The sequence below is a fragment of the Xiphophorus hellerii genome, chromosome 2 (genome assembly GCF_003331165.1).
Source record: "Xiphophorus hellerii strain 12219 chromosome 2, Xiphophorus_hellerii-4.1, whole genome shotgun sequence".
In the NCBI taxonomy this organism is placed as follows: domain Eukaryota; kingdom Metazoa; phylum Chordata; class Actinopteri; order Cyprinodontiformes; family Poeciliidae; genus Xiphophorus; species Xiphophorus hellerii.
In genome coordinates, this window is record NC_045673.1 from 18,287,085 (window position 1) to 18,313,189 (window position 26,105).

At 36.9% G+C, this 26,105-nt stretch overlaps 2 protein-coding genes across 2 annotated transcripts; both read left to right on the plus strand.

Annotated features, from left to right (window-relative positions):
* The first annotated feature begins 463 nt into the window (after nt 1–463).
* On the plus strand, nt 464–7,128 carry parp12a (poly (ADP-ribose) polymerase family, member 12a). Its single transcript, XM_032586161.1, has 11 exons — nt 464–849; nt 2,570–2,705; nt 2,799–3,060; nt 3,161–3,322; nt 3,424–3,613; nt 3,711–3,882; nt 5,107–5,336; nt 5,436–5,523; nt 5,656–5,786; nt 5,904–6,055; nt 6,153–7,128. The coding sequence occupies exons 1-11, from the start codon at nt 536–538 to the stop codon at nt 6,407–6,409; spliced, it is 2,094 nt and encodes a 697-aa protein (XP_032442052.1). The 5' UTR covers nt 464–535; the 3' UTR covers nt 6,410–7,128.
* Nucleotides 7,129–8,365: 1,237 nt separating this feature from the next.
* Nucleotides 8,366–23,418, plus strand: pskh1 (protein serine kinase H1). Its single transcript, XM_032586174.1, is given in 5 exon segments — nt 8,366–8,700; nt 10,651–11,304; nt 11,636–12,202; nt 12,204–12,548; nt 15,958–23,418. Coding segments are annotated over 4 exon segments (1,299 nt in total). The 5' UTR covers nt 8,366–8,700; nt 10,651–11,235; the 3' UTR covers nt 16,276–23,418.
* Nucleotides 23,419–26,105: the final 2,687 nt, after the last annotated feature.

Consider the following 26,105-nt stretch of genomic DNA (forward strand, 5'->3'; position numbering starts at 1 on the left):
CCATCGGTTAAATTGTGGCTGGAGGAACTGGTAAGGCTCTCTCATCTGGAAAGAATACGGTTCTCATTAGCAAATAACTTAAAGCGATTCAATAGAACTTGGCGACCCCTTTGGCAATATATTGGTAACTCTATTTGAAGAGAATTTGATTTGATTCTCGGTGTGATAAGATGTAAGTCCTAGGGAAAGGGGAGGTGGGTGGGTCTTGAGAATGTCCCTGTTTATTTACGTCACTTTTGTTTTGATTTTGTATTGTCTTTATGTTTTATGTTCACATCAAAAAGAGGACAAATTTGTATTGTTGATGTTTCAATGTTCATGTCTGATTCCTCAATAAAACTGACAACAAAAAGTGAAAACCCATGTTAAATATTCTCATATTACGCAAAAATACATCACCAAGTGAGAACCAAACACCCTTCCGTCATAAGTTTCGTTTTCCTTACTTCATAAAAGAAGGCGTGTTGTGAGTATTTGGGTCAGGTCAACTGTAGCTCTAGTCGAAGAGCGATTGTTAGGTCAGACTTCTTTCGGAATGGCTTCTAAGAATTTAATTATTAGGGTCCTGTGTGACAACCACGGATGTTTGGACTTTGAGCAGCTGCTAGAACTCGCCCAGAGCAATTTCGGCTTTGAGGTGGCGGATCTGCGCTCCGTTCTTTTTGACGACGGAATAATAGCGATACGAGAAGGAAAAGAGAAGCTCACCAGCGGTTATTTAATCAGGCCTGATAGTCTGGTAGTGGCAAAAACCAGCCTGAGGCTTTGCCAGATGAAAGCTGGACAGTGTAACCAGTGTGATGGTTTACACCTGTGCAGGTATATTATTGGTGGAAGCTGCACATTCGGGTAAGTTAACTTGAACAGTTGGTAATTACTCTTTTAGCCAATATACAATTCAGTTTAATAGGCTCGATATATTTTTGGGTTATATTTTATGTATCCATTTTTAGATGAAGGTAAGACTTACTCTCAAACTTCCCTAGAAACTTTATTTAAAATTTCGCTGACTTGTGCAAAACCGTAACACTTTAAGAAAACGGCACTATGACCATTTGTACTTAGCACATTTTTTGGTTAAATATAAAACCGATGAGAAAACAAAGCTTTGCTAAACAAAATCTGGAAGTTTGCCAATCAAGGCGCTAAAAATAGAGTATTATTGCATTGACATGGGTGTGTCATGTGATTTTGTTTTCAAGGAAATACTTCTAAAAGCTTTCTCATAAACTAAAACTTTATTAGTCGCACTCAATAAGTAGTCTACCAGTAAGCAGAGACAGATAAACGTAAAAATATTTTTACTATGGAAGAAAGATGTTTGTTTTCGTCTTTCCCTTGTGTGTTCAGATAATTTCACCATGTCGTCCAGAAGAGGGCAGTGTTTAACTGCCTTAGACATTGTGTTCCTTCCAAAACTGCGTAATACAGTGCCTTGCTACAGTTTTCACACAAATTTAAGGCGTTTTAATTTAGCTTTGTATATGTTTAAGTTTTTCTGGTGTGAGTTATTATTGCCACATAAGTTATTTGCTCATGTGTAAGCAGCCGGAGGAGCTCTACTAAATTGGAGTGAGGCCTTAGCCTCTTTTCAATCCCCTGAAGGTCATGAAAAATAACCTGAGTATACTAGAAGTAAAATGCTATAGTATTTTGTTGTTGGAATAGAAATAGAATCTCCACGGTTTAGAATGGAGTGGATGTACACCACACTATAGTTTATCCTGCCTCTTCTACTGCTTGCTAAAGATTTTACGTGTATGTATTTGCTATCTACAGGTTTTCTTGAATACTTTTGATGGAACTGTAATTACTGTAAAATTGTTTTTCTTTTTATAACTGAACTGGGTTGAGTCATATTAGGAGTAGAAGACATATGTTTGCTCAACGAAGGATAAATGAATAAATATGTTAATCTATTTTAACCTAACTCCCTGTCCTCTCTGGTAGAAGTAATATTACAGCTTGTGTGTGAAGAAGAAGTACAGCCTGTCCTTTCACTGCTATGCAGATGACATGTATCTGCCAATAAATTCCATCAGCCATGAAGCTATTACTTCCTTGTATGTCAGGTATTAAGCAGAGGTTGACTCATGTTTATCAACAAGGACAAAAAATGAACATATAGTGTTTGGGGAAGGGGAAGTAGCTGGCCTTAATACTTCTTTCAGCTGCGTTCCCACAGTCAAAAATCTTGGTGTGCTCCTTTACTCAAATTTCAACTTGACAAACAATGTTATCAGGATGAGCTCCTGGCAAAGGCCAAAATCTTTCTAGATTATAACAGCATTGAAATGGCTGCGACTGCTTTATACCTTTGTGACTGGATTATTGCAATTTGCTTTGTTTTGGCATGAACCAGTCTACAGACTCCCGCCATCTCCTAACTCAATCTAAGAAACATGATCACATCACACCAATATTTTAATATCTTCACAGTCTCCCTGTTCAGTTTAGGATTGATTTGATCTTCTTATTGTTTGTTTTTAAAGCTCTTAAAAGAAAAATATTTCTAATTTACATTTTTAATGGATTAAAACAAAAAATAACATTTGTTTGTTGTCTTTAGAGACAAGTGTAAAAATCCACACAGTCTCACCTCTCACCACAACAGTCGGCTTTTAAGGAGAAAAGGTCTTCATGATTTGACAGAGAAACAGTTGTTGCAGCTCTTAATGCAGAATGATCCTTTTCTGCTTCCTGAGGTAGGACTTGTTGACTTTAGTCAGATGATGAGCAATAAATCTGCCGTGTTACCTCAAAATGTTACACTTTTGATCCCCTCTGTTTTTCTTTAGGTTTGTCCACATTACAACAAGGGTGACGGTCAGTTTGGCTCCTGCAAGTTTGCCGCCACCTGCAAAAAGCTCCATGTCTGCCTGCACTTTCTGCAGGGAGACTGTAAGTTTGGCTCTTCGTGTAAGAGAAAGCACACTTTTGACCAACAGGCACTGAAACTTTTCCAAGGATTCAGTGAGGAAAATATTCAAAACCTTTACAAGATCTATAGGAATAAATTCATCATCGCTGGTCAACAAGAGAAGCCAGCTGCTGCATCAGGTTATTAGTTACTTTTATAAAAAAGTGCTCCATTGTTTTTCTTCCCATGAACTGAAGACAGTATTCTACATAATATATCTTAAATGATTCTTCACTTTAGTGCTTCCAGAGGTGACAATCAGCCATCAGCAGCCTTCCTGTGAACCTGCTCAAAACAAACCTCAATCTCCAACTAAGTCTGCCAGCCCTCCTAAACCATTAACTGATGCTGAGCGTAACGAAATCTGCCTCTTCTTTATACGCAGACACTGCAGTTTCAAAGGTATCAACCCATAAGAGAGCTGATGCTTTTCATCTACAGCACTCTTGAGTTTTCACAGTTGTTACGTTCTGAACTGTCATTTCTTGTGGATTTTGTCACAGAGAAATGCAGCCGTATCCACTGGCATCTGCCTTACAGATGGCAGGTTTTAGACCAGGATGGTGTGACCTGGAAGGACTTGGTCAACATGGAGGAAGTTGAGAAAGCATTCTGTGATCCATCATGTGAGACGAGCTGCAAAGATCAACCAAGACCTGCTTCAACATTTATGAGTATTTTCAGTTTTCGAAGGTAAAATGGTTACTCATTCACTTCCTGTGAAACTGAACGCCAAAGATATGTGTTCTGGTTCAGCTAAGCCTTGAGAGTAACTACTTTCTTTTGGCAGTGCACCAAAAAGTGAGCCTTGCGTGGACTTCAAAAATATGACATTTGGGGGATCACAAGTTCGGCGGCTGTCCACTGCCTCATCTGTATCAAAGCCCCCACACTTCATTTTAACAACAGAGTGGTTGTGGTACTGGAAGGAAAACGATGGGAGATGGGTGGAGTATGGAGAGGTGAGTTGATCAAATTCAGTTTTTAAATATCATTAATGTAATGACTGCAAAAGCTCAACCCTATGCTAGGATTGAGCTCAAATTATCAACACCGGTGTTAAAAAGAGGTCCTGCAGTGTGTCACTGAAAGAATTAGCAAAAATATTAAAATTGGTGAAGTTACAAGTCTTCTTGAGTCTAAGCAGAAGTTCAAATTGCTTTGACAGACATTAAAAGGGCAAAGTTAAGTCTGAGTATGAAGCCGAAGTAAAATAATTGTGTTCATTTTAGCCTAAATTGACTGTAAAGTGATAGACTATTAACTGCAAAAGGTTTACTCTTTGTCCTTTATCCTTTAAATCTAACTAAAAAGTAAAAAAAATAGATAATTTATAAGTTAACTCTTGAATAAGTTGCACTGTACTGCACTGCAAGAAGGAAAGACAAATGATTAAAGGAATGAATGAACATTTTATTTATATCTTAATTACCCCTTAGTTAGCCTGTCTTTTCAGGCTTACACATCCTTGAGTCATGGACTGTTTTCTCTTTCCTTGGTTTTTGTTGTTTTATATTACTCTAGTTAATGAGACTAAATGCCTCAGTCTTCTGCTTCACTCGTCCTCCTCCCTCTCAGTCAATTAGTTTCACCCGTTTCACTTTCCAGTATTCAGTCATCCCTGTAAACAGACTTCATAACTTCATAACAGCAAATGTTCAGACTCACAGAAGTGGAATGTATCCCTTGTTGACGCACCTGTGTGTTTCTTATTTGTTGAAGTGAAAATGAAAAAGACTGAGGGAGGAGCCAGTCTCTCGTACAACAAATTGAGACATGCCTCTAGATCTCTGGTTAACTCCTTGAACTATGTGAATTCAAGGAATTAACCAGATTAACCATTAACCATCGGCTATGAAACCACTGGCTACAAACATAGCTCTTTTTCTAGCTACAGCTTTTCTAGATACAGCTTATCTGTATGTGTCTGTCAGTCAAATTTCTCACACAGCAAAACAAAAGAGGACGGTGGTTGATTGCTGATACCATAAAATAAATTCATGTAACACTGCTACCACTGCATTCTTAATTTGAAGAGTTGCATCCTTTTTATGAAATTTAATTCTTCATTGGTTACCACTGTTTCTTTGGGACCAAGTGTATATAGGTGTTCCTAATAGCTTTCTGAAGGAAACAAATATTTTAATGCTTACATGATTGTTCTTTCGCTTTTGTGTTTCTTTTAGGATTCTGGAAATTCCTTGATCACTTCCCAAACTCTGGAAAATGTGTACATGGCCGACAGAGAAACGGAGATCTCTTTCCAGGCTGGCAAACAAAAGTATGTTTTACACTTTAAGGATGCAGCAGGAACCCAGCAAATGTATCAGCAGAATGTACAATACCAGACTAAGAGAGATGTCCGAAGGAGGCCTCGCTTTGTGTCACCTCAAGATGTGGAGGAGAAGCTCAAGAGGTAATATACACCTGCGTGGATTCTTTGCCATTCTAAGGTTTATGTTTGTACATTGCAGTGTCACTGAGATGATGCCTAATTTCTGTATTTTCTCTGCAGTGAAACATCACACACTGCAAACTCATCCACTGTGGAAAATGTCCCATCGCATTGGGACAAGAATGCACTGCCTGATCTAGGATATAAGGTATTATTTTTTATTTATATACCTTCTCTAAATCACTATGGCTATTAATTTTTTTTCTATGATTTGCTTTCAATATTTCTAATAACTCCCCCTCTTTATTTGACTCTCTTTTTTTTTTTTTTTTTTTACCAGCTAATGGTTCTGTCCAAACCCGCAGCAGATTACAATATGATTGAGATGTTGTTCAAGCGCACCCTGCCTAATGCTAACATTGAAAGCATCCAGAGGATTCAGAATCCATCCTTGTGGAAAGTCTTTCAATGGTAAATCACAGGCACTTTAATTTAATATTTTTGTGGGCAGGACCACTTGGTTTTCGGTGTTATGAAGAGTAACTACTGGTAAATATTTGTGTTTTATGTTTTGTACTTTATTTGCAGGCAGAAGGAGCAGATGCAGAAGAGGAATGGAGGGAAACTTGTAAATCAGCAGTACTTGTTCCACGGGACAGATGAGAGCCTGGTTGATGCCATATGTGAGCAAAACTTTGACTGGAGGATGTGTGGCGTCCATGGAACAGCCTATGGCAAAGGTATCGTAAAACATATATGTGTTTTGATCAAAAGCAGAATCTAGAAGTAGAACATTTCTAATTATTCTTTATTTTCTCTCTGATATTTTTTTTCTAGGGAGCTACTTTGCCAGAGATGCAACCTACTCAGACAGATATTCCAGGGTTGGAGGGAGTCGAACCAAGAACATGTTTGTTGCTCTGGTCCTGGTAGGTGAATCCACGACTGGCAGCAGCAACTATGTTCGACCACCACCAAAAGCAGGAAGCAAAGCTCTTTATGACAGCTGTGTTAATTCCACCAGCAACCCCAGCATATATGTGGTCTTTGAAAAACAGCAGATTTATCCAGAGTATCTAATCAAATACAGATAAGTCAAAACATATTTTTCTCAAAATTTTGGTTGAGGGAATAACTCCAGCATAGAATGCTTCACAATGTAACTGATTGCTGTGATGTTTGGATGAAGATTATTTAAACACCTTAAATAATACCATTTTAAATACTTAGACAACCTGTAATGGGAAGTTGTGAATATTTTTTTTCCTTCCAGCTCACACTTTATCCTAATCTGTGTTTTCTGCATTTTTCTGGGCACGGTCTCTTTATTTAATTGAAGATAACAACTTGTACATGTTTGAACCTCGTACCAGTGAGTAATGTTTAGTGATTCATCAATATTAGGTTAGATGGGCTAAAACTAAGGGAGATGGAGCCTTTATGTTTTTCACTCCAAAGCAGTTTAATTCTGGAACTATGTTTTGCTAACACTGTGGACACTTTTAAATCCATTTGCAAACCTTTTAGTTTTTCATAATTATACTATGAATCTTTTCATTTCTTGTGTATCATGTGCAAAACTTGACTCTATGTGTTTGCATCAGAATTGATCAATTACTTATTTTTTTTGTGCATCAATACTTCAAATGAACTGGTGTCTGTGCTTACTGTGGGTGTTGTTTTCTGTTTTGGGGAGGACTGTAATGTTGTAAATCAGAGGGAGGCATTTAGGGAGTAACATTTTATGTGTATTAGATTTGTAGAATATTTTTTTATGGTTGCTGCTAAATAAAGACAATGCAATCTCCATGGATTTTTTATTTTGCACTTTTTATTTCAATATGTTAAAATATTGTCCTTTCTTTAGAGAGGCATGTTTCCCAGTCCAGCATAGAAAGAACTTAATATGTTCACAATAACTGTTATTAGAAATATTTTTTGTAATTCTGACCACAAACGTTCGTAGAGAAAAACTTTATATTTTTCTATGTATAAAGTTAGTATATGTACATGTTAAATAAAAATTGAATTGCTGATTTTCTCACTTTTTTTGCTCAAGTTATCATGATAAACGTAAAAACAGTTTTTGAGTAAGTCGTTATGTGTTTGTTTCCTTAGTATGCTATTTAGTGATTTGCCTTCATCTTACAATTTTTCACATGCAAACAATAAAGCTGTGTTGCAGAAAATAGTATAGTACCCAAAGAACGAGAAGAAAGAGAGAAAGAAAAACGTTTGCTCATGGATGACAAATGGATCACTGGATTTGTCATGGGAGTGAGAATTGCAGCGGCTAAAAAACAGATAAAAACCAAACAAATGTAATTGAATAATGATGAATAAGGACAAAAATACTTCGAACATCTATTGGGAATATATGATTACTTGTTGGTGTTAGGTGCTTCTCCTGGCTCAGCATTAAGAATCAAGTTCTTCATCAGTGTGCCGACAACTGTGTCAACCTGCAGAACCATTTACAGCAGAAAAAAAGAGGAGGAAAAGCTTAACAGTTTGAACACACTTAGTGAAAGGGCATTTCGCAGTGAACTGGACAATGATGATATTACCAACATAACTGTCTTTGGGTTATGATGGTATTGCTGGAGCAGTTTACAGATTCCACAGAGTCTAGTCTTTGTGGGAGACGTAATGACAGCAAACATATTGTGTCCTGGCCAGGCGTCAATACATCAGCAAACAGACGGGTCCTAACTGACAAAACGTCACATATGTTCATAAAAAGTCAGCCATAAAGACCCATAAAGTGTCACTTAATAAATCTCAAAATAAATTTGGGTTAATAGAGCTCATGAGGCTAGAAAGCATGCCCAATTCAGTAACTCTAGTAATTAAAATGCTGTCATTATAATCAAAAATTTTAAAAAATCAGCCAGGAAAGGACATCACTTTGGTGAAATGTGTTACTTTAATGTTGTGGTGAGTTCTTTGTCTGATAGTCGAGTGTGCAAGAAGAGTTTGAAAAAAAAAGGTCGTGCAATAGCTTTTATTTTGAAAGCCGCCCATCGGAATTAAGGTGTTTTTTTTTTTTATTTCCGGTTTTCTTGCCGTGAGAAGGTGGTCCTCCTCCCTGGGGTGAAAAACACCGTCCAGATTCAGGAGTGCGACTAGACAACTGTGGGAAGTTTCTCAACACTTTCAGACGCTTACTAAACAAACTACCAGAACCTGGCGTTAGGCTGATGAATTGCCATCGAGGTTGGCGGCGGATTTTTTGCGGTGTTTGAGTCGGGAACTGAAGTTGGGAAAGTGTGGGGTGAAAATGGAGAGCCCAGCTGAGTGAGAGTGAGGCAGAGTGGGGTGAGGAGGCTGGATTTGGCAGGAGCTGCTGCTAACAGGCTAATTAGCTTGGTCACACTCTTCTCCGGTAAGTTTGGGCATGAGATTTAAAAGTCACTTTATTAATTTTAGTAACAGAGTTGTTGATTGTTAGCCTCTGGAGACTGCCACTTTGTTACGTACTGCTGAAGTAAAAGTTATGGTTAGTTTTTCTCTGGGAAGAAAAACGAATCTAACGGGCCTATCTTTAAAAGAAGAAAGAAAACACCAGAATTACGCTTTTTTTTTTTTTTTTTTTTTTTACAACATTTTTACTTTAATAAACTAAGTAGGATCTACTTTTCATATACGGTTTTCATTAAATTTGTTGTTACATAAATGCCTTTTACAGCTGTTTAAAAATAATATTCAACTGTTATGTGTTTAGTTATCGTTTTCTATGCACGTCTGATATTGATTGCATTTAACCCGGTAATGCACTGATTGCAGTTTTCTCGGCCGATTTCTGTAAAGATGACTCTTAATTTGACTGTCCACATTTTTAAAAAAATGTTTACATTTGTTTGTTTTTTTTTTTTTGTTTTTTTTTTTTTTTTACATAAAACAGCAGTTTTTGCATGACACACATTCAAGATTTAAGAGATATAAGATTTATGCTTTAATAGATGAAATATACATTCAGACCTACTGTATGACAACCATAATAAATGAATAATTATTATTTATGTATAGATAAATAAAATGCCTGAATGTACAGAACGTGAATTATGACAAATTTAAACAAACTGGAAAAAAAACTAGGTCTTAGTTAAGTCATGAGTACAAATTATTAAAGGTACATGCATCCTTGAATGACCCTTGCAGCGAAGTACCACTGCAGGCATTGGACACTGCCACCTAAACTCCACTTCCACTGACCGGGTCGGTCAGTTCTGCATGTTGCCACAATGCAGCATAAAGGAGCCTCGAATTTCTGACCTTGTGTGTGAAAGTTATTACGCCTTTGTCTTTTATGGTCAGATTTTGAGGCTTGGCCACGCCCACATGCTTTGCAGTAAAAAACTTTTGATGACTTTTGATCGTCAATGTGTGAAGACTATAATGACTCATTAAGAAGTCTCCTTAATGGAAAGCTGTAGGAGGAGTTTGTTCAGATATGTGTTTGAGGAAATAAAGGGACAAAATATAGGTTTTACTCTAAAATGGTTGACTTCCTATGGGATTGGACCATGGGTCCAACACATTTCTTTCATAAGTCTTGAGAAGTTACAAGTGTGTACCGAATTTCATCATAATATTTAACATATTTGCATAGCATTTTTTTTGTGGTTAAATTACTACCCATCATGTTCAATTTTATGCTTATCGGATATATGTAAAAAAATTAGAGCCAAAACGCATGGTCATGGTGAGACATCGGATTTTGCCTTGCTGCCACAAATGTCAAAAATGACATTGAGGTGGATTATCTTTAAGAAGCGCTGTAAAGCCATTTGACCACATCCCTTTTCAGTTTGGGTATATTGATAAGTCTCTGAAAAGCTTAGGATATTGGACATTGCAGTTAGAATAATTAGAATTAACTTGTTTTTGTTACACCATATATTGAGCTGTAAAAACAAGCAACAGAGAAATCTTTGAAAATCTCAGTAACTTTCATTTTTATTTCATTTGATCTCATGACACGAACACTAAGGAATATTAAAGAATGGCACTTTTCTCACTAAATTAAATACTGGGAATACCATACGCTGTTATTAATGCCAACCGTTTACCTTTCTGTGTTTAATTTGCAAACTAGAGTGGGGAAAAAAGAGGTTTCAAATCCCAGTCAGACTGAAAATCATCCAATTCTGGTCACCTCCAATCGGTGCATTGATGCTGCATATTCTTAGTCCTGAAGGTCCTACAACAAGGACTTAAATGCTTTTCATTTAAACTGAACTTCTGTTTTATGATGATCAGTGTAAAATTGCTCCTGATATTCTGCTGATAATATCATTGTTCAGTAAATTTGGGATTATTTTGCATTTCACAGCGTCACTCCTTCACAGCCAACAATTCTCCCTGGGGGCCGATGCTGTTTAATGAAGACTGTTGCTGACTCTGAAGCTTCTCCTAATGGATCAAAGGACAGTCGATGGCTGCATTTTCCCTGGAAGTTCTGCATGAGTCCTGAGGATAACTTTTTCGGAGAGGCTTCCTGTCCCCGGCAAACACCTCATTCATCGAATCGATTGTTCTGTGCTGTTGGCTTCTGTAGGGTTTGTACTAATGCAGTCTTGTTTAATGGGAGCCTGGTAGGTTCCTGAAAGGCTTTTGGGTTTTCTTGGACAGCCAAGAGAGCTGCGCCAAAAAAAGAACAGCACAAAGAACAACAACAAGTAATCCTGACTGAATACACTCATTTATGGGCTGTATTGAGGTGTCGTATTCATGAAACGCAGCTGCTGAGGCCAGCTCACCTGGACTTGGATGGGAGTGATCAGCCTCATTTATGAACGTCGGTTTGAGCTTGGGTAGAGCCTGGATGTCATTGGCCTGTTGAATCAGCTGTTGCGGTGATGAGGCAGGACTCCTGGTGGCCTGTGTGGCTGGCTGGGCAGCGGCCCGAGGTGATGTGATGGGGTGCCGGAACAGCAAGGTCCTCCCTGAGCCTCCAGGGGATGTTCAGTTGGATCTGGTCAAAAAGGTCAGTAATAGACAGGGGTGTAACTGCACAGCCTTCTCCTACAAGGATATATGATAAAGCTTTATTAACAGTCTTAACAGCCTTAATCTTCAGTTCAGTTTTTGTTTTATCTCATGATTTGTAGCTATTTAGCAATAGTCTTGCCAGTTTTGATAAACATTTTAAGCAAATAGAGAACATTCAGGACTGTAAATGTATTTCCTTGGTAATTGCTAAATTACTTGCAAAGTATTTTGTTTATGAGTCAACTAGAAAGAAATAAGTAACTGTTTTCTTTGTCTGAAGTAGCAGAACCTTAAAGTTCTAAAGTCCTATTTCCTGTACTCCTCAGGTTGATCCTCAGCCTCCTCAGACGGATATTTATAAGCACTTCATACGAGGGGATGGCACTGGAAGCAAGACTGGCGAGGCTGGAGGCGTGGCAACTGAAAAGCCTGACCACTCTTGCGCATATCAATGCCAAGCACAGGCTGCCACTCCCACTTCCGCTTCAGCTCTGATTCCTAAACTGTCGCACTCTCACCGAAAGAAGGTGGCGAAGTACCGAGCCAAGTTTGACCCCCGAGTCACGGCTAAGTATGAGATAAAAGCCCTCATAGGTCGTGGGAGTTTCAGCCGAGTTGTCCGGGTGGAGCACAAGAGCACGCGGCAGCCGTACGCCATCAAGATGATCGAGACCCGTTACCGCGAGGGCAGGGAGGTGTGTGAGTCAGAGCTGTGTGTCCTGCGTCGGGTTCGTCACACCAACATAATCCAGCTGATGGAGGTGTTTGAGACGGCAGAGCGTGTCTACATGGTCATGGAGTTGGCCACAGGAGGGGAGCTCTTTGACCGCATCATTACTCGCGGTTCCTTCACAGAGCGAGACGCCACCCGGGTGCTGCAGATGGTGCTGGACTGGCGTCAAGTATCTCCACGCTTTGGGGATCACTCATCGGGACCTGAAGCCAGAGAATTTGCTGTACTACCACCCCGGAGCCGACTCGAAGATCATCATCACCGACCTCGGTTTGGCTAGCAGCCGGAAGAAAGGAGACGAGTGTCTGATGAAGACCACCTGCGGCACACCGGAGTACATCGCCCCAGAGATCCTAGTTAGGAAGCCCTACACAAATGCCGTGGACATGTGGGCATTGGGGGTAATATCGTACATCCTGCTGAGCGGAACCATGCCCTTCGAGGACGATAACCGCATGAGGCTCTACCGGCAGATTCTGAAGGGGAAGTATAGCTTTTCTGGAGAGGTAAGAACTGACATCTGTAGCTTTCTTCTTCTTCCCCCATTTCTGGAGTACATGCTGCGCCCTGCGGGAGGCTTTATCAACAGATTTCCAAGAAGTTCAGCTTGACACAGTTCCCACACAGGCTCACTAGATTTCTAAACCACTGTACTCCTCTCCAACTCCACATTCAATATTTCTTAATCATTAATTAAAGACATATTTCTTTATTTTTTGTAATATCTCTCCTAAATTCCTTTTAAATTCCTAAATTCCTGTTTACAGAGAACGCAAAAACAAAATTAAGGTGAAAAGAACAAGTGAGAGAAGAAGATTTTGCTCTGTTGTTTGTAGTATCGTCATAATATATTTGTCATACTTTACTGATGTTTCTTTATCTGAGAGGAGAAATGGAAATCGGTTATCTTTGTGACAGCCAGCTTGTGAAAAACGTATCACAATGTAAACGTTTCATACGAGTCAATATCAATAATTATTGCTTAGATTTATTTTTTTGTTTTTAATATCTAAAATACAGCCAAAATGGTGGCGTGACCTTTCCCGTTTTATCCGCCACTTTCTCTCCATGCTGTTATTTTCAAGCAGTTATTAGTTTTAATTTAGTTTTATGAGGCACAGTGACGAAACCTTAGATTGCCGCTGCACAAGTCACTCAACAGGTTGTTGCTAGGTAACCAAAGAATGAGTGAGTTAGTTGATTCCATTAGCTTTGTTTAGCTTGGTGTGAAAGGTTGAGCAGCTAGAGCATTTCCTCTGCCTACATCCCCCAGAATGCTGCGTGGTTCTGGATTGGTTTTCAGTGAAATTATTGAATATTCCATCAGATGTTTTATCTGTTGATTTTGGTCATGTGTCTATCGCGATATATATTGTTATTGATTTATTGAAAGTACCTAAAAATTCAATTGAAATATTGTACTTAGCTATTCCGTTATGTGTCGACTGAACACACCCCTTCTTTTAGTTTGCGAGTCTTTTTCGCCTCGATGATTCTGAAGTCGGAGTGAAATCACTGGACAATCTAAAACCTTCCTGAAAGCAATCCTCTGCTGGACTGAACGAGCGAAAAAGCAGCCGGAGGCTAAAGAAAAACTGGTAGACAGTCAAACATTTGAATTCCGCCTGATTGAAAGAATGTATAAATAAATAAGGGACTGGATGAAGATGCTTCCACAGTTTTGTATATCCTTTATTTTACAGTACGGCTAGAAAAAGTGCTGATTAATCTGGTCTTCCAGTGAACGCTTTCCCAGAAACACCCTCAGTAAATCTTTGCTCCTTATGCAGACATTTCTACACAAACTGTTGTTTTTTTTTAATATGCAAGAAGAAGCTGTTGAGTCATTTCAATTTTCTGGGGATTAACTTGTTTTGCCTGATGGGTTAAAGGAATCCCAACCTGACATGTTTATCCCTTCCTTGAAGCAAATGTTCTCATGGCTTTGGGCTGGAAATAGTTAAGCCTAATGTGAGTCAGGCGAGTTTTCTTTGTGATTTGTAGGGACAGTTTTACTGGAATTACAAGGAACATTGTGGTCCTACTAAAAACAATATATAACATATAGTATTCTGTAAGATATTTATCCAAAAATCTGTCCACACACTTCACATATAAACTGCTGTGAAAATATTTTTTATTAGCCATTAAATAATAATACCATGAACTTCAACATATCTATACAGGCTAATATTTGGTAGCTTTGCAAGAAAAAAATGGCTCTTTTACATTTGAGACTTGTGAAGCAAGCCAGCTACAAGAATCAATTTTCCCTTGATCGGCTCTGATTGTAGTTACTGAATGAAATCCTAAGATTGGAATATACTGATTATATCTAGTCTTCAAGTCTACAATATAATTCTCACAAACAACTGAAGGATGACCAACTCTGTGCAAGCTATGCTCATAGCATTTTCCTGCTGTGGCAGAAGTTGCAGTAACCTACATCTTTTCCCGTTTACATGAAGAATTTACCAGTCCTGAAAAGAAAATCCCAACTCTAACATTTGTAAGAAATATGGGCCTGAGCGTAGGAGTTGCGATGTAACAGACCTGACTGTGTTTTCCTTTGGGATTTGACTCTTGACAGCTGGGATAAATAATGTTCACATTTACAGCTGCGGTCCAGGAACTAGTCATAGCCAAAACATGGCTCTGGGAGGGCAGAAACGTATGTGTTTCATATGCGTCATTTATGTTTAGTCGACACTGGTAATTTATCTGCTACATGAACAGAAAGAGACCGAAAACACAGCTGGTGGCCAAACAGGACAAGGTGACCAAGTTTTGTGTGTATTTGTGTGTGTATGTCTGTGTGTGTTTGTAGCATGTAATTCCTGGCCAAGCAGGGGGTCGAGTTTGACTCACTACTAGTCACTCGTACTGAGTGCAGTTTATTTCTTGCCAGAACAAAGCAGCCATTACTGAGAACATTTGTTTCCAAAGTTAGACGAACTGCTTTGGGAACATAAAACTCGACACAATAAGACACATAAAGATTTAAGCTCTCTAAAGTCTACATCCGTTGTTACAATATGAGAGAATCTGAACTAATGCAAGTCGATCACAGACTGGATGTGGACAAAATGTCTTGTGACTTCACAGACTTCAGGGTTTAGTGCTACGTCTTCTGAGTTCTGTGCTTCTGCTGCCATCTTCTGGTCAGAGGACAAATTTGCAAACAAACTCAACCCTGTAGAAGGAATATTTCTGTTGACTTATTTTAGCACAAAAGGGGTTCTTGACACACAACAATGAAAAAGTTTATGGCCGATTAATCGGATTAATCGCAATGAATGACTCAAAAAAATAATTAACATATTAGTGCTGCACTGCATTGATATTAAGCTAAGCAGACAGGGCTGAGTTTTTCACCTTTTGTTAGAAGTATGTTTTTATCTGCAGATTTATGTTTTGCTTCAAATGATCAACTGTACCATAAAGAAAAGCTATGTTATTCAATTTAAGGTAATACTATGTTTTTTTTAAAAAAAGACTTGAATTATTTGTTCATTTGTATTTTTAAATGTATGTGTATTAGTGGTTAAATGAAAAATCTGCAGAATTTAATTTAATTGATTAATTGCTAGAATCGACAGACTAATCAATTACTAAAATAATTGTTAGTTGGAGCCCTAACGAGTTTTGACTTACACTATCGATGGGTAAAGTACAGATATGCCCCACAAGGTAATAAAGTTATGGCAGCATAATTATACCATTTCTATTACCATTGTAGCTATATCAGGACAGACACAGCAAATCGTCATTCTGAAGAATGAATCGTTTGTTGAGTGAAAAAAAAATATAGTAACCGAGAACCTTGCAGTTTATGAGGAAATAATTTTTGTATTACCTGCATCAAAAATGTTACTTCATGTCATGTTTCTGACTTTTTTTATCCTTTTTTCCCAGCCGTGGCCCAGCGTGTCCAACCTGGCCAAAGACTTTGTCGAGCGGATTCTGACAGTGGACCCCAGCGAGCGGCTGACGGCAGGCCACGCCCTCAAGCATCCCTGGATCGTCAGCATGGCGGCGGCCTCCTCTATGAAGAACCTGCAGCGCTGCATATCTCAGAACCTCTTGAAACGCGCCTCGTCGCGCTGCCATAGCACGAAGTCAGCCCAGTCCACGCGCTCCCGCCGCTCCACCAAATCCAACAAAGCTCTCAGGGTGCGAGAGAAGGAGCTGCGCGAGCTGAACCGTCGCTATCAGCAGGAGTATAACGGCTGAAAGCTCTGCTGCGGCCCTTTGACTCACAAACGTTTGGTCTCAGAAATGACTGAAAGAACATTCCCAATCGTAAAAAGCCAAAAACACCTGAAAGGTGGTGCTTTGCTACAAACATTCCTACCAGTTCAATGTGCTGAAACAAGAAGTGAAGACTATAAATCGAAAAACTGAAGATGCAGGTTGGATCATTTGGTTGTTTCTTCTTCACCTGTGTCACTATTTATTTATTATTGTGACAATAAATCTCCATTCAAACGGTCGCTGGGTAATGACCTTCCAAATGGATGTGTTGAACAGAGTTCTGGACATTGATGTTTCTAGGAAGCAATGGGGTGATTCTCACGAACATGGTCCAACTCGTAGCAAAAATTAAAAAACATTATATACACACAAAAACACTCACTCTTTATAAAATGGATACTAATTTTACTTTTCACTGTAAATGTATAATCTATATGCACATTTTCTAGGTATTTTTAAACATTTTATTCTAACTTTGAGCAAATAAATTCATTACCGTAACACAATTTCCATGAAGAAATTTGAAACCACAAAACCTTTTTTTTCCACATTTTTTGGACACCAAGGACTTCAGTGTGCACAGAGAGACGGATATAAACAAAAATAGGGCATTTCTAGCAAAATGTTTTATTTTACTGCAAAAAATAATTTCATCACCTTAACAGTGATGCAAATTTCAAAGTTAATTTGGATTGTGATTTTGTATCAAATCATTACATTGAAAAAAACAATGTAACCATCGTATAAAGGGTCTGGCACATTTCATCAAGGGATTAAAATATAAAAGTAATTCATAGAACTAATCTAAATAAATCCTCATAAAGTTAACATAGCAGTAATGAAAAAACATGTCGGTAATGAATAGCAATGTTTCGGTAGTGAACCCTTCATAACTATTAATATTGAACTACACAAACAATAAAGTACCCTAGTAAAACATACATTTGCAAATTTTATTTAAGTTTATTAAGTCGACATTCACAAACTGAACAGAAAAATAGTCCCATATTTGCGTCACAGTGCTTACAGTAACAGCTATAAGGACTAGGAAGTGAATCAGAAGTGTCTTGCTGATGAACAGGTAGGCAGTGGTTCAGAAATAGTACAAACTGAAGTAATATTCATTTAAAATAAATGGGCAACATTACAATAGTGCTATATTAAAATTTTTCATATTTGTGAATTTGTTTGAAGCAAAACAAATTCACAAAAGACAATGGGAAACAATGAGTTTGATTTAGGGTAAATGCAAAAGCAAACGAGGCACAGGGAGATGATAGGTCATCAGAAGAAAGGCACAGAGAGAAAAGATATCGAACTATATTCAAAATAACAGGAGACACAAATGGGAAATGACTGAATTAATGTATTTTTTCAACTTTGTGCTAGCAAATTTCTAGTGATACAACACTGTGTGAAAAAGAAGAATACAAAACCCCACTCAGATAAACAGGAAACAATGCTAGTACACAAGAAATCACATATTTCATAAGTTTTTTTTAATCCTTCTCATTAACACTGGTAAATGACAATGTAAGAGGGCCATTGTAGATAGGAAAAAAGAGTAAATTTCTGCCAGAAAATGTAATTTTATTTTTAAATGTCAGAATCTTTCTGAGTTTTGAGTTCAAGAAGTCAAACAATTTACTACAAAAACCCATGAAATTTTGAGATTAAAATCAGAAAGTTTTGAGAAACAAATGTGGAACTTTCTGAGTTTCAAAAGTTACAAATTTACTTGTATATTCTACAAAATTTGAGATTTTTTGGTGGAAATTTTTTCCATCCTTTGTTTCTATCTACTGTACAGCTGCCTTAATATGCCAATGTAGCTAATAATTCATTGGACTTTCTTTTTGAACGTGGCCCAGATTTCTGACACCACACAGAAGTGTCTTGCGGATGAACAGGTAGGCAGTGGCTCAGGAATAATTTCTTTGATGTCATCCAAATAATACCACACCTGCTCACCAGCAAATCTTATTGATGGGATGTAGAAGCGGTTGTCTCCCGCACAGCTCATTGTATCAACCTCATACTAACCACTGGCAATCTGGATTAATGAAGCAAAAAAACATTTATCAACTGCGTTTTTCAAAGACAATTTGATTATTACATGACCATTACCTCCACATTACATGTTGACAATCTGAATCCAATACTTGCACACCTGACTTCCCATTCTCCACTCAAGTCTTAAACCTACCTGTGTTACTGTGCAAGTATAGAGGTCTCCATCATAGTCCATGTTGCTACTTTAATGGTCTCTTCAGATTCCCTTTGAGTGAAAACAAACTCCTTTGGGGAGAAGCAGTCACCAGAGTGACTACAGAAGCACAAGACCTCTCGAAATCTAATATTTCCTGGTTCAGTAGCAACAACCTGTGGAGACATTTTGTTTAGTTTTATCTGCAAAAACATGAAAAGGTCAGGTCTACATAACATTTTTTGTAATTTTTCACACCCTAGCTCTTGATTCCGCCCTCTTCTGTTCACTTCCTTTTGCGCTTCATATCAATTAGCATAAAAATTTAGCCTAAAAAATGTAAAGTGTAATAAATAATAACAAACAACATTACAGTGTAAATAACCTATACATGTATCTATTTATTATTGGAAAAATGACACTGTTCATCACCGTAACCTTATTTCTCATTACCGCAACAGGCCTCAGATTACGAGGTAATGAAAGTTACGCATTACGGTAATGAATGACATCCACATGAGCTAGCTTAAAATAAAATAGCATGTCGTGATGACTCAGTTAAACTTTTCTCACAAACAGCGTGAACTCCCTAATATCTTATTAATAACTTTTTAAGAACATGAGGTATTATACATTACGGTAATGATCACCTATAGTGTAAAAATAGGCATATGGAAGGAGAAGCTTAACAGTTATCATGATCAAAAGATGTCAATCTTACCTTGTAGCCATCTTTTGTCTTCTCTTTGTGGTGCATCATGGGTAAGAATAACTTAATTTTAAAAAAAAATGCTGTGAATATTACAGGACTTTGAACACGGTATAGGTAATGAGAGTTGCACCTCCGGACACTCACTTTTATTAAAATATTCTGAATTACTTAACAGAAAATTATTATATATTATCATATTTTATTCATTTATGTGTATTTAAACAAATATACGATATTTTTTTATAAATCTGCTTGATTATTTATAATGATAAATTGAGGCGAAAGCATTTTTTCCCCCTTAGGACACATTACGGTAATGAATTTGTGACTCCAAAAACAGTTAAAAAAAACATTAAAAGACTTATTTTAGTAACTAACAATGATCTGTGCCAAATATTAGAAATAATGATTGTCCAAATAAAAGTGTATTATTTTGAGTTTTTTATGAGTATGCCCCTAAAATCTTCTAAGACATTCGTTAGGTTGGGTTCGTGAGAATCACCCAGTGTGTTCTTTGAAGTAGGGAGGAACAAATTCTCCCTTTTTGTTTCCAATCAAAAGTGCTGTGAATTTATTGTTGAACTCTCTGTACAGACCTCATGATGTTGTTGGTACTCACATTATAGTAAACCATAATCACCATCTGAAGGATAGCATGAAGGCTTATTTTTAGTTTGTTAGATGTTTAACTAATCAGTTTTATTCTGAACTGGTTCCTGAACTATCACAAGATTGTGAATCTGTTATCATTGAAACTTAGGTGTATTAAACACTAAAATGTTCCCCACCTTCAACTCCTCCTGCTGTTATCTCTCCTGTAAAGCAAACAGCTGCACTGTTTTGTTGAGTTATATTATAAAAGAAATCACATTCAGAAAAAACCTTCTGATTCATTGGCTGCATCAGCTAAAAGTTAAAACTTCACTTTTTTTTTTCTGTTGCGAGAAACAAATTAAGGCATCTTATTCAAGTGTGTCACATTTTGAGTTTTATAAAGTCTAAGTGTTTGGTTCTCAAATATTTTCCAAGTGAAACTGTACACATGCGCTTCCTAGTGTTTTTAAGAGTAATATAAAATTTTTATACAGATTTGTATTTTTCAATAAGGCTCAGTTGAGGGGTTATCTGCAGCCTAGTCTTACTCATTGTAAAAAGAAAAAGAAAAAATACCGTTGTGTATTTATTCTGAATGAATAAAAATTAGGGTTTCAAGAAGTTAATGCCAAAATGTGACACCAGAGGTTAGCGAAATCCAATGAACCCTTGCAGACAAAAAAATTATTAAAATTACTCGGTGTTTTCAGAACAGGACAGAACATTTCAAAATACAGCTAACTTTGTTTTTAGTTGGAGAAAGTCTACACTTTCTTTTGTAGCTTGTGATCAATAAGGCTCTTCTTATGTTTACGGAAGTCTACCCTATATTAAAAAGTAAAGCAGGTAAATTGCAGTCTTAATTCCATAAATACACTAAATGTATTTTGATTTCAGATGTGAAATTTCTGTCCAGTTTCTCTGGTGGAATATGTGATGAAATTAAACTCTTATATAAACAGATTTTTTTTCTTGCTCAAAATAATTTCAAGTCAGTTTAGTAAATTCATATAGCTCTAATTTACAACAGGAACTTTACAAGGCAAATGTCTTCGGTTTATTTCCAACGATCTTGCTATATAGGCCGATTGAGATTCAGTTACATGAAGTCCAGTTTAATTGCAGAATATTCGCTTTTTATCCCAGCTGATAAAGTTATCAAAGGACGCCCAGTCGTTTGCATTGGGTTGTTAGCTTCGTAGAAATCCCTTTTAACAGTTGGCACAGCTTCATAAGCTTTTAAACCATTATCACATAAAATATATATGAAAAAGGTTTATGTGATGTCATTCAAAACATCAAGAAAACGAGAGAGTAATTGATTTAAACAAAATAAAAAAGCAATTTGTAAAATCCTTATATATTAATACTGTATATATAGTGTCAATTAACAACCAATAATATAAAAACGTTTTGAGAGCTCTGGTTTGAATGATTTTTCCTCTATGTTTTTTATATGGGTTTGAAAATTATTTTAACATTTAAGAACTTTTTGGAGATAACGTAGATTAGTTACAATATATCTCCTGTTAGTGCAATAAAGAGCTTGGTCCGTCTCTGCCACCTAGTGGTAGCAACTAAGTGCCAACTAAAACAATGACTAAAAAAACAGCTTTTTCAAATTTATCAACTTTTAACAACTTTGTCACTCGAAAATTCCTGCCCATGCCTACTGTCAGCAACTCTTGAATTATGTTTGTGGTTAAAAGAAAGGAAAGTTTCATTCCTTCCTCAAAAGTGGTCAGAAAAAGTTTGGCAGATGTTGCATTTTCAAGGAGGCACCAGGTGTTAAAAGCGATTTAGTAGACCTGAAACTCATATCACTGTTTAAAAGTCTTTCAGTTATTTTTGCACAATGTTTTGATAATCCTTGGAGAGTTTTTTCTTTTTCTTCGGAGGTGTCCGGCCTAAAATGTTGACCATTGGTAAAAGCTAAAGTTAATCAAACTGCATACTGTTCGACAGCCAGCAGGTGAAAATCTCTGCGATTGTAATAATCTATAAACTTAAGTAGCCAGCGCTGAGTCGGATAAATAGAAACACCCACGTTGAGTTTGCTGCTATGGCCAGCAGGATTCTGAACAACTTATTTTAATTGTTTTAAAAAACATTTTTAACTAATTTGTCATTAGACAGACTTTAAAACTTTCAAGTGTCACCAAATATCTTGTTTTTACCTGCATGACCAACTTTAGTATGAGAGTTAAAAGGTTTTTGTTGTTCTAATTAAATTTGAACTTGATTAGAACCTATGTTAGAACCCAGCCTGCAGAAACAGTTCTCACTTTCATTTTGCTGTTGCTGACAGATTAGTTCCCTAAAACTAAAACTTAAACTAAAACTCCCTAAAACTTAGCTAGTGTCTAAAGATAAGGCATTATCACAACAAAGAACAAAATATTTCTAGATGAGATGATTTAAAAAAAAAATAATTATCTGATCTCCATAGAAAAGCTTATTAGCAGCTAAACTCTCTCAAGGTCTTGTTATCTCTAAGTAAATAAATTATGTCAAAACAAACATGGGGTTTTTGTGAAATTTAGAATGAAAATAGTTATTGCAGATAATCATGTCCACTATGCTATCTTGAGAGAACTAGGCCATTATGTCCAAAGGCTCCCAGGGTCTTAATATCTTGAAATAAAGAAAGTCTGAACATTGATAATAGAAATGTTCTGAAGATTAACAGGAAATTTGAAACTTGCCTTAATTTCTGCACAACCATCCACCCTAAACGACCTCATTGTTTTTTACTTGAGAAGATAATTTCTTCTTTGAATGATCTTATTCCCAGATACACTCACAGAGAGACAGACTAGAGCTGAACATATAAGAATTATTGGCTCTAAAGATAAACTCTGCACTCTTAATACTGACTATTACAGTCTGAATCATTTCTGTTTATCCCCGTGTTAAATTATTGAGCTACATCAGCTGACCTAAAGTTTTCGATCTTCTTTTGATTCCTTTCTTTGTGTTGTTTTAATCTAGTCCTATTGGTCATTGCTAAAGATTGGACCTAATGTAAATTCCTGCATAGAACTATCAGTCACATACATTTTTTTTCTGAACCCAGAACATGTGTTTTTTCTATCACAAGCAGCATTATAAGTTTTCTTTCTTTCTCTTTTGAAAAAAAAAGAAAAACAAAAACAAAACATTGCAATAAAAAGCAGCTGAAGTGATTTTAAAGTAACATTTCATATGAATGAGGTCATCCACTTTAAGAGGATGTAATTTTTGTAGTTAAGTCACAAATGAACAATTTAGATGAACTTGCTTTTGATTAAATAAGAAAAAAGACTGAGCACATAAAGTTCAAAGAAATGCTGAAATTAGTTCATTTTTCCAGAAAGTGCACAGTTTTTACATTTCTATGTTTATGTGATTTTGTGTAAATGCTTACTTTTCATTTCAACACTGTTAGCTGAAAATTGCTATTTTCTTTTGGAGTTAATCATCGTGATGATTAACTCTCTGATTCCTCTACCTTTCACTTTCTAGATAAAAAAAAAAGAGTTGTTGATGCCTCTGGAGCACTCAAACACAACTTTGTTTCATTTTGTGATTTTTAAATGTGGTTTTAAATAAAAAAGACTTGTTTGACTAATATTTCCAGAAATGTGTGAATCTACTGAGTGCACCTGTGTCCGCCTAGCACTCATCCGCTGTATATTTTACTGAGATTTCTTTTCATACTAATTTATTTCAGTTTTAAAATGACTTACTTTTGATGCAAAATGACCATTAATAAAGTAAAAGCTAGTGCTCATGGATGTTCTTAAAACTGAACTCATCAGGTGAAGGGATCATCCCAGAAAGCAAATGTTAAAGTGAAAATTGGGCTGTATTTTTTATTTTTTTTGCAAGAGAGATCTTTCAGTGAACTGAAACTTGGATTACAGTGAAGAAAAAACAGATGCAGATTAAACTGTTAACTAAAAGTACATTATGGATGGACTGAAATTCTGCAGGATGAGCAGCAGAAGACAAATACGGAGATAAAAGGTCCCTCCTTCTGAACATAGAACTTCATGTTTGAAGTCAAACAAAGGGACTAAAAGGTCAGGACATTAACATTTTGGAGATGTGGTTAGGAAACGCAACAGATCTTAACCCCACTGAGAACCTAAATATTGACTCTTCACATGAATGTGATGTATTTGCTTACTTCCAAAAAAACCTTGAAAAACTCCTCTAAAAAAATCTAAAATTGTTGAATCTACAAAACAGATTATATTCTATTTCCCCCCAATATAAGCAGATTAACTACATTAACCATTCATTCATTCATTCATTCATTCATTTCTCACAATATTATCAGAATATTTTGAGTCCCAAGCTAAATTAGATTAAGAGAGCAAATAGAGAAATTTAAAGCAAATGGAATAGAATTCTCCACTGTATTCTAACGTTGAACGGCGCCCTCTTCTGGCAGAAACGCAGATCGACTGAACACCACAGAGACATCAGTGAAGCAGATGGAGGCCCAGTGAGTTGCCAGGTTTGACATAAACCCCAAAACAAAATGTGATTAAACATTTAAAAGAAAAACGGAAGATACGATAATAAAGGTGTGTAGAATTAGGCTATTATTAGAAATGATAAAAAAATAAACTTAAAAATGCAAGAAATTAGTCGTTAACGTCGTAAATAGAAGCTCACCTCATCTCCAGATTTGGGAGAACTATTTAGCCATACATGGCGCCCCTCACAGACCAGGCACTTTGCGGCTGAATCGTCCAGCTTCTGTGTAGCTTTTGTTCAGCGGGCGTTGAACCAGGCATCAAGCAGGCATGAACTACGCATTACACGGACACTAAACGAAACAAACGCATACATAAATGCAAAGCTAGCCTTGTTTGGTGAGGTCGGTGAGTATGAAGAACACACAAACCGCTAACAGCTGCTGCTAAATACCGCTAAGCTAACGAGCTAACAATGTACATGTGATAAACTCGCTCAGAAAAAAAAATCTGTTTACAAAGCCTAACGCTAGTGACTACGTGAAGCTTTTGGGCACATTTACTACCTATAGTTTTGTTCTTCTCTGGCATGTTTATTGTTTTCTACGTGTTATAATAGTTGCCCTGTTTATCCTGGTTAGGCTGTTGTGGTCTTGTAGCATTTCAGAAAAAGCTTATATTTAACAATAGAAGGATTTAAACTGGGTTCTCTTTACCCCCACTTTGATTTGCTCTTATATGAGTATATACAGTGACATGTGGTTCGTACATTTGGTGCAAAGCTAATTATTCGTTATTAGTTGAACATGTAAAGTAAGGCACTGCACATATCTAGAGCAACTGCAGTTGAGGTCCAGTACTTTGTATAAATGGCCTTGGAGGACATTTAGTCAGCTCAGAAAGAAAATAAGACAATAGCATTAGAAAATAAATATATGAGAAATGTCCACCGTTGCATGTTATGGTGAGATAATGACTGCCATATGTCCAGAATGAGACGTATCAATGAATCTCTTTTATCCAGCCTGTTAAAGTTGTTAGTGGAACCTTTAAAACTGAAAATAAAGGATTCTAGTTTGGCTTCTTTTTCTTTAGATGATTTCTTAAAGTCTGCTCACAAACATTGCTATGTTGCTTTGAGTCTTCTGTCCTGATGCTTTGATTTTTTTTTCCATAGTCCACCCAGATGTCTCCTTCTGAACATTTTGTTTACTGATGCTCCACATTTCTGAGCAAGCTAACCGGGAACGGTAACATCTTTGGTCATACTTTGTTTAATGACCTGCTTGAAGGAGATCCATCATGCTTTCAGCTGTCACCCTCGTCCGTCAACAAATCATTTTCTAGCAGCTCATTAATTTATACAAGCACTTTTCTGACTGTAGATGTGTTGGATTGCCATTTATTACACGAAAGTGATTTTTTTGCTGAAAAGAAAAACATTTGACTCAACATCCACCATTGTTTTTTTTATGTTTACCACTGTTATCATTGGCTTACCGTACAGCAAGAATTTCAGATAGACCTTTTTTTTGTAGTTTTGTGTACTGTCTAATTATTGTTTCAGCATGTTTTATGTGGTTTGGTGTATATGTTGACACAAGTGGTCCCAACCTGTGTTTTACTTCTGAGCCCCAACCAGACCTGGACTGTTTTTACAGCACTGAGTTTCAACTCCCAGTCCTATTGTTGAATCCTGAGGGATCCTGTTCCGACGGAAGTCCTGATTGATCCTCCTCCTTTTAAGCAAATAGCAGCCAGGGGCTTTTAATTACATCACATACACTCTTATCATCTTATTAAAGGGCATTCCTGAAGATTTATCTGTACT